Consider the following 9,353-nt stretch of genomic DNA (forward strand, 5'->3'; position numbering starts at 1 on the left):
GTTAACAACACTCCTCTTGTACCTGTCAGGGCAGTCGCTGTTGGCATTTAGGCACATTCCTATGTTTGTTTCCTTTGTGTAGACTGCAGTGTGGAAACCTCCGCCCTTTTCCATGACTGTTACATCTAGAAAAGGCAGCTTCCCATCCTTTTCCGTCTCGTAAGTGAAACGCAGCACGGAACTCTGCTCAAATGTCTCCTTCAGCTCCTGCAGATGTCTGACATCAGGTACCTGTGTAAAAATGTCGTCAACATACCTGCAGTATATGGCCGGTTTCAAGTTCATGTCGACTAAGACTTTTTGCTCGATGGTACCCATGTAGAAGTTTGCAAACAGGACACCTAGGGGAGAACCCATGGCGACCCCATCTACTTGCTTATACATGTGCCCATCCGGGCTCAAGAAGGGTGCCTCTTTAGTACAAGCTTGGAGTAGTTTCCTCAGAATACTTTCTGGCATGTCAAGAGGAGTACAGGCTGGATCACGATACACTCTGTCGGCTATCATTCCGATTGTCTCGTCCACAGGTACGTTGGTAAACAGCGATTCTACGTCCAACGAGGCTCTTATCCCTGTGGCCCGTGCGCCCCGCAGTAAGTCCACAAATTCCTTTGGAGACTTCAGGCTGAAGGCGCAAGGAACATAAGGAGTCAGCAGTTCCAAAGGGTAACGAAGGACACTACAGCCGAATTAAAAGCAAAGGTCAACAAACTGATCGAAACTGTGAACGCCAAGAAATCCGGACTCCACCTGCCAAAGATCATTGGGGAATATAAACCTGGATATGCGTATGGAAATGTCAAGACGCACAAGCCTGGAAACCCACTTCGGCCAATCATTAGCCAGATACCCACACCCACGTACAGACTGGCGAAGCGACTCAACGGCCTGCTGACTCCTTATGTTCCTTGCGCCTTCAGCCTGAAGTCGGATGGGAAGCTGCCTTTTCTAGATGTAACAGTCATGGAAAAGGGCGGAGGTTTCCACACTGCAGTCTACACAAAGGAAACAAACATAGGAATGTGCCTAAATGCCAACAGCGACTGCCCTGACAGGTACAAGAGGAGTGTTGTTAACGCATACGTCGACCGTGCTCTCAGCCACAGCTCAGAATGGAAGCAAGTCGACGAAGAACTCTGTAGGGTAAGGCAGGTCCTAGTCAATAACGGCTTCTCCAATGGTTTCATCGAAGACATCATAAGAAGGAAAGTGAAAAGCCATGCTACCTCCGAAGAGACAACTAACACAACACCTATACCCCCTATTAGACTATTTTACAGGAACTTCTTTTCCACAGCTCATAAAACAGAGGAAAGGGTCCTAAAAGATATTGTTAATAGAAACGTTATCCCTACAGACAAAAATCAGAGGATACAACTGACGATTTACTATAAAACCAGAAAAACGGCCAGCCTACTCATGAGAAACTCTCCAGACACAAAACAGAACGCTTTAAAAGAGACTAACGTCGTCTATGCCTTCAAATGCCCACTTGGGGACTGTAAGCTCCAAAAAACCCAGTATATAGGCAAGACAACAACATCTCTTTCTAGGCGTTTAACGATGCATAAACAACAGGGCTCCATTAAGGAACATATAATCTCTTCCCATAACCAAACCATCGCCAGAGAAATCCTAGTAAACAACACAGAAATCATCGATAGATACAGCGATAGCAGGCGGCTTGACGTTTGCGAGGCACTACACATCAAGAAGTCAACACCAGCAATCAACAGCCAATTATTGCACAACTATATTCTACCCACCTCAAGACTCCGCTCCAATATAGAAGCATCAAGAAATATGGACCAATAGGCTTTCTACAAACACTTCTATTCAATACCCATTGTTTCTGTTCTGTCTTGTGTTGATACTTTTAATACCCTATTAATATCCCCTAGTGTTCTGTCTTGTGTTAATGCCACATCATCCTTCCCACCTCACTCAAATGTAATGCCACATCACCCTTCCCACCTCACTCAAATGTAGATATAAAATCAGGGAAACGCAAGTTCTAATCAGTTGTGTATTTGTGAAGTCTTTGAAAATGTAATAAGTTTTACGAAACGCGCCCGTGTCGCGTCAGACTAGAAATAAAAATGAATTTTGGAGAAGTGATTTTTGATTTACCTCCAACAGTGAAGCGTAATGTACGAAAGATTGAGAAAATTCGTGTTAGAATTATTAATCTTACTTTTTCGGTCATATTTAATAATATATGTCTACAGGAAAGACTGCTACCAAAATATACTAATATATATATATATATATATATATATATATATATATTATATATATATATATATATATATATATATATATATATATTATCATAGACTGTGGGTTGGTTGGTGTTGTCGTCGTTGTTCTTCCTTTGCAGAAAACCCAACCAACAACTCGGTAGAGTGTTTATACCTCCCTAGGAGATCACCGTTGGCGCTTCTGGCTCTTGGAGAGGGGCTCCACGTCACATGTTTAGGGGATGCGGCTCCAACACTCAGCCTCGTTGTCACGTGCACACACCCACTCGAGCCGCTGTGACTCCCCACTCTCTCCTTAGGTGATATGATCTCCTCAATCCCCTTTTGACTTATTAGTATTACCTTTTACCCTGTCCACAGCAGTGGTTCTTGTTTCTTTCTCTCTCTCTCTCTTCTTCTGTACTATTTCATGGGAAGCCTCACTAGGACAAGGGCAAACACCAGCAAATTGGGATACATTTACTGGACAAAGCACATACACAATACATACACATATAATAATAATGAATCCGATACTCTATAATATTACAATCTGGTTGCACTCCAACACAACCAGAACTCTACCATCAGCTTATCAAGTGGTATCCTATCTCCTTGTTCACCACCTGATACTATCAACCTCCTCAAGTTGATCAAGTCTACATACACTGTTGCACCATCAGCAAGAGAATATATATATGTATCTATAAATGTGTACCAAGAAAATCAGCATTTGAATGCAATAACATATCAGTATAAATGTTCATTGATACACTGCAATGATCAATCGATCGCCCAATCAATCCTAGAACGCATACATCTGTAGGTAATCCCGCCTACGACTGTAACTCTAAACTTCAGTATAAAACACTCCTTGACGTAAGAATGCAAACAGTCACTCACCTCTCACTGCGTCTTGCACGCTAATGACAACCAAACACTATCAACTCCCTACAAGTAATCCACCAGAACTTCCCTTCCACCTCTGGAAGTTCACTACCCTAATATCTTTAGGTTCTTCCGGGCTTCACTACCAGGATCCTCTGCAGCTCCTCCAGGCTGCTATCATGAAGTTTTCTTGAGCAACTAAGGTGCTTCACCCTTCTGCTAGGTTCCTCCACAGCTCTCTTGGCTGCTACACCATGAAGTTTCCTCGAGCAACTATGGTGCTTCACCACCTCTACAGAAGCATGTGACACTCCTCTTCACTGCTTCTCCTCCCAGCTCGAGGTCCTCTGCTTCACTACCTTGGAGTCTCATCAATTACCTCATCTAGGCTGGCTTCGAAGTTCTCAGCAACTTCTTCCCCAAAGACAAACCTGCAACCCATCGACACTCCAATAAAAACGTTTCCCATTAACACATAAACAAAAATAACCACACAATATGCTTGCCTCAAACCTCTATCTGTCCTCTACATACAGTGAGAGTGGACTCCCCCGTTTTGGGCGGGTCCATACTCCACCTCGCCTGGCGGCGGTCCTCACTCGCTGGGAGGGTCTTCCTCCGTCAGGAGCCGGGCTCCCTCAGTCGTCTGTCAGAGCTCAGAGGGGACGGACGTCGCTCCGTGTTCCTCCCTCTCCACTCTCTTATTTCAGGCCTTCTGCCTTATTAAAACATGTCTGACTTAAAAATAAACATTGCTACTGTCGCTGGGCACACGACCAACTACAAGCAATCACTATGAACTGGCGTATATCGTGCTTACCACAGATTAACTGGTCGAGGGAGCTTCTCCCTCTGAGGGCGTCTGGTCACGGCGCTTCCACGGCCCACAATAATGCCTCTGGGCGATTTAATAAACACTTCGTCGACCAGGACTTGAGACCACGACGTTCCCAGCTCGGTTCCACAGCTGGCACGTCTACACACTTCTCTTCTCTTCGAGATATATCACTAGGGTTCCCTTCTGGCGGGAGCTCAAACGTAGCGCGGCTTTCCCCTGCGATGTCTGGCACTCAAGTGAGGTCAAGGTCCTCCGGAAACGAGCCTCACGCCTCCAGCAAAATGTCCACATCTCCTAGCCAGTCATTTATCTATTTCCTTACTTACTGCCCATAATCTTAAATTGTTATACATCTCTAAGCAACTATTTTACATATGGGTTATCACCTCAATATTTGCTAAACCTTCTAATCAGGTCAGGTTTGATGAATAACTCTCAAGGAGGGAGACTCGTTTCTCCTGTAGGCTGAGATCATAACACTCCCCTCCCCTTACTTTTGAGAGTTATTCCAGTGGCAAAGCTCGGGAAAATACATCCGCCACCACACTGTCTCGTTCTTCACCCGATATACTCCCTTAGGAGTGTACAATAAGTTCGTTGCTCCTTGCAACATCTGGCTCACAACTCTCCAGAAACATGATCTTCTCATAAACGATTTGACCTCTCTGACACCTCTTGGCCAGGCTGTCCTTCTTGGACGCCTGCACTCCATCGGTCCACTCCACTTATTGTTTCCACCCTCCATTTCCTCGTCTTCTTCTCTTCACGTCCAGAGTCAGACGTCTACTGTCTGTACCTCCTCTGTCGTCTTCACACTTCCATCTACTGCCATTATACTTTCGTCTCCTGTCATCATACTTCACTCTCTCGTCTTCACCGACGATCCTCCCTGTCGTCTCCTCATTTATCCGAGATCTCATCCTGTTTGACTTCCATCGAGTCCTCGGCTTTCCTCTACTCATCCATGCTTGCATCATCATCCTCTTCTCACACCTCACACCTCTCACCTCTATACAACTCCCTTTCTTCTCCTTCAACTCTTCTTCGTTCCCTAAAAGTTTCTTCGAGCACTGTACTACACTCAACAGCACTGACCGTACATGTCGCTTTACCTCTCCTAGAGTGCTCGCAAGCATCTCTCCACACATACTGTCTCTTCTCCTTCCATTTTCTCGGCTATTACTTTTCTTCATTATTTCTCCTCCACGTTGTCTGTGAAACATGTCAACTCCTGACATCTCAAACAACTTAACTCCACTATCCCTATGCCTCTGTGCTCGTGGACAACTTGACGCTCTACTCCCATCCTCAGTCTGTCCACATCTTTCCTCATTCCTACTCAGCGCAGTTGCATTCACCTTCCGACTCTTAATTTCAGCAGTCTGGGCTCTACTCAGGTCAACTCTCTCCACGGTATTCTTCTTCGGCTGGGCCATCTTCACTTTTGACCTCACCGAGACTTTATTTTCCTGGGCTGGACCTTCATCAAACAGCCATGATATATCTACATCGATATCTTCCACCGGTTTAATCGACACTGTCTCATCTTCTCCAGCGTCTTCCTTGTCGGCCACCTCTGTCTTCATCACTACCGAGACAGGGTTTTCAATGGCTTGGCGGTCTCCTGACTCATCTTCTCGGATGTCAGTCAGGTTCACACTTTCAGGTGTCCCACTCGTGCCGTGGCCTTCTGGGCTCTCCTCTGGCACAGTCTCCGCTATGACTCTTGGCAACACCTTTGTCCCGCACAAGTCATTCCCCAGGATCACTTGGACTCCTGGAATAGGTATGTCGGGGCATACTCCCAACATCACCTCTGCCGACACATATTCCGACCTTATCTGGACAGTACAAACGGGCATGTCACTCTCAGACAACAACCCATATACTTTCATTTTACTCCTGCCAGCTAACCGTCGATCATTCCCAATCAGGCTTCTCGCAATCAAGCTCTGATTAGCTCCGGTATCTCTTAAGGGGGCATATCATTCTAAATCGTTATAAATTAAAAGTTGTTCAATTTGCTTATATTTTTTTTTTATGAAATGGTTATAGAAAGGGCTGCAACTGGTCCAAGTTTCACCATCACACCCTAAACAGAAAAGGAGAACAAAAATACACAACGTATTATGCCACGAATGTTCAACATTCTCAAATAATCTCAGGGAACACATGTGTCAACTAAAATGTCTACTATGTGCTGTAGAAGCACAAACTCTTGTAATAATTGTAATATGTATGTGCAATATACCATAATCAATAATCAAGCATGACCATAATCAATATGGTAGAGAAAGAGAGTGGAGTCAGTTTCGCTTGCATTCCTGCATTCACAATGACCGCCTGGTGGGAAAAGGAGCCCAATCGCATGCACAACAGTGCGGAACAGGAAGCGTTGCAAAAGAAGAAAGAACAACAGAAGCAGGAACAACAGAAGCGAGAACAGGAGAGGCGAGAGCAGCAGAAGCGTGAACAACAGAAACGACTACAACAGAAACGACTACAACAGAAACGACTACAACAGAAACGACTACAACAGAAACTGATGCAACAGGAGACAGGACAACAGGATAGCATGACCATAATCAATATGGTAGAGAAAGAGAGTGGAGTCAGTTTCGCTTGCATTCCTGCATTCACAATGACCGCCTGATGGGAAAAGGAGCCCAATCGCATGCACAACAGTGCGGAACAGGAAGCGTTGCAAAAGAAGAAAGAACAACAGGAGCAGGAACAACAGGAGCAGGAACAACAGAAGCGAGAACAGGAGAGGCGAGAGCAGCAGAAGCGTGAACAACAGAAGCGACTGCAACGGAAGCGACTGCAACAGAAACTGATCCAACAGGAGACAGGACAACAGGATAGCATGACCATAATCAATATGGTAGAGAAAGAGAGTGGAGTCAGTTTCGCTTGCATTCCTGCATTCCCATGACCGCCTGGTGGGAAAAGGAGCCCAATCGCATGCACAACAGTGCGGAACAGGAAGCGTTGCAAAAGAAGAAAGAGCAACAGAAGCGAGAAGAGCAGAGGCGAGAACAGCAGGAGCGTGAGCGACAGAAGCGTGAACAACAGAAGCGTGAACAACAGAAGCGTGAACAACAGAAGCGTGAACAACAGAAGCGTGAACAGCAGTGACCGCCTGGTGGGAAAAGGAGCCCAATCGCTCCCGTCCAATCCAAGAACGTGAACGACCACAGCGGAAGCTGAACGCCACAAAATCCAACAAAAATGTGGATCACACTGATGGGCTGTGAAGGTATTTCTGACACAGTACTTTAGTGATAGAGTGGTGGCGCTGCCGCTCTGGGTGGGTGTGGTGGCGCTGCCTCTCTGGGGGGGAGAGGTGGCGCTGCCGCTCTGGGTGGGAGTGGTGGCGCTGCCGCTCTGGGTGGGTGTGGTGGCGCTGCCTCTCTGGGGGGGAGAGGTGGCGCTGCCGCTCTGGGTGGGAGTGGTGGCGCTGCCGCTCTGGGTGGGAGTGGTGGCGCTACCGCTCTGGGTGGGAGTGGTGGCGCTGCCGCTCTGGGTGGGTGTGGTGGCGCTGCCTCTCTGGGGGGGAGAGGTGGCGCTGCCGCTCTGGGTGGGAGTGGTGGCGCTGCCGCTCTGGGTGGGAGTGGTGGCGCTGCCGCTCTGGGTGGGAGTGGTGGCACTGCCTCTCTAGGGGGGAGAGGTGGTGCTGCCGCTCTGGGTGGGAGTGGTGGCACTGCCTCTCTGGGGGAGAGGTGGCGCTGCCGCTCTGGGTAGGAGTGGTGGCGCTGCCGCTCTGGGTGGGTGTGGTGGCGCTGCCTCTCTGGGGGGAAGAGGTGGCGCTGCCGCTCTGGGTGGGAGTGGTGGCGCTGCCGCTCTGGGTGGGTGTGGTGGCGCTGCCTCTCTGGGGGGAGAGGTGGCTGCCGCTCTGGGTGGGAGTGGTGGCGCTGCCGCTCTGGGTGGGTGTGGTGGCGCTGCCTCTCTGGGGGGGAGAGGTGGCGCTGCCGCTCTGGGTGGGAGTGGTGGCGCTGCCGCTCTGGGTGGGTGTGGTGGCGCTGCCTCTCTGGGGGGAAGAGGTGGCGCTGCCGCTCTGGGTGGGAGTGGTGGCGCTGCCGCTCTGGGTGGGTGTGGTGGCGCTGCCTCTCTGGGGGGAGAGGTGGCGCTGCCGCTCTGGGTGGGAGTGGTGGCGCTGCCGCTCTGGGTGGGTGTGGTGGCGCTGCCTCTCTGGGGGGGAGAGGTGGCGCTGCCTCTCTGGGTGGGAGTGGTGGCGCTGCCGCTCTGGGTGGGAGTGGTGGCACTGCCGCTCTGGGGGGAGTGGTGGCGCTGCCGCTCTGGGTGGGAGTGGTGGCGCTGCCACTCTGGGTGGGTGTGGTGGTGCTGCCTCTCTGGGGGGGAGAGGTGGCGCTGCCGCTCTGGGTGGGAGTGGTGGCGCTGCCGCTCTGGGTGGGAGTGGTGGCGCTGCCGCTCTGGGTGGGAGTGGTGGCACTGCCTCTCTAGGGGGGAGAGGTGGCGCTGCCGCTATGGGTGGGAGTGGTGGCACTGCCTCTCTGGGGGGAGAGGTGGCGCTGCCGCTCTGGGTAGGAGTGGTGGCGCTGCCTCTCTGGGGGGAAAAGATGGCGCTGCCGCTCTGGGTGGGAGTGGTGGCGCTGCTGCTTTGGGGGGGAATGGTGGCGCTGCCGCTCTGGGTGGGAGTGGTGGCGCTGCCGCTCTGGGTGGGAGTGGTGGCACTGCCTCTCTGGGGGGAGAGGTGGCGCTGCCGCTCTGGGTGGGAGGGGTGGCGCTGCCTCTCTGGGGGGAGAGGTGGCGCTGCCTCTCTGGGGGGGGGAGTGGTGGCGCTGCCACTCTGGGGGGGGTGGTGGCGCTGCCACTCTGGGGGAGTGGGGGTGCCACCACTCCCCCCAGAGTGACGGCGCACCACTACCCCCCCCCCAAGTGGCGGCACAGTTATGGAGTGACCACGCCGTCACTCCCCCCAGAGTGACAGCACCGCCACTCCTTCCCCCCCCCCAGAGTGGCAGCGCCGCCACACCCCCCAGAGTGGCGGCGCCGCCACTCTCCCCAGAGTGGCGGCGCCGAAACTCCCCCAGAGTGGCGGCGCCGAAACTCCCCCCAGAGTGGCGGCGCCGAAACTCCCCCCAGAGTGGCGGCGCCGAAACTCCCCCAGAGTGGTGGACCCCCCCCCCCCCGTTTCCGACCATGTGAATGGTGGACCCCCCCCGTTTCCGACCATGTGAATGGTGGACCCCCCCCCGTTTCCGACCATGTGAATGGTGGACCCTCCCCCCCGTTTCCGACCATGTGAATGGTGGACCTCCCCCCCGTTTCCGACCATGTGAATGGTGGACCCTCCCCCCCCCCCCGTTTCCAACCATGTGAGTGGTGGACACCCCCCCCCCGTTTCCAACCATGTAATGGTGGAC

The 9,353-nt window shown here is 51.4% G+C and overlaps 1 protein-coding gene across 1 annotated transcript in view; it reads left to right on the forward strand.

Annotated features, from left to right (window-relative positions):
• The window catches only part of LOC123756312 (dynein beta chain, ciliary-like), a 225,836-nt gene that overhangs the window by 136,609 nt on the left and 79,874 nt on the right, over nucleotides 1–9,353 (forward strand). The window contains exons 11-13 of the mRNA XM_069331027.1: nucleotides 6,323–6,577; nucleotides 6,662–6,868; nucleotides 6,952–7,090. Of these exons, the coding sequence (XP_069187128.1) occupies nucleotides 6,323–6,577; nucleotides 6,662–6,868; nucleotides 6,952–7,090 (601 nt within the window). The remainder of the gene's footprint in view (nucleotides 1–6,322; nucleotides 6,578–6,661; nucleotides 6,869–6,951; nucleotides 7,091–9,353) is intronic.

The sequence above is a fragment of the Procambarus clarkii genome, chromosome 25, assembly GCF_040958095.1.
Source record: "Procambarus clarkii isolate CNS0578487 chromosome 25, FALCON_Pclarkii_2.0, whole genome shotgun sequence".
In the NCBI taxonomy this organism is placed as follows: Eukaryota; Metazoa; Arthropoda; class Malacostraca; order Decapoda; family Cambaridae; genus Procambarus; species Procambarus clarkii.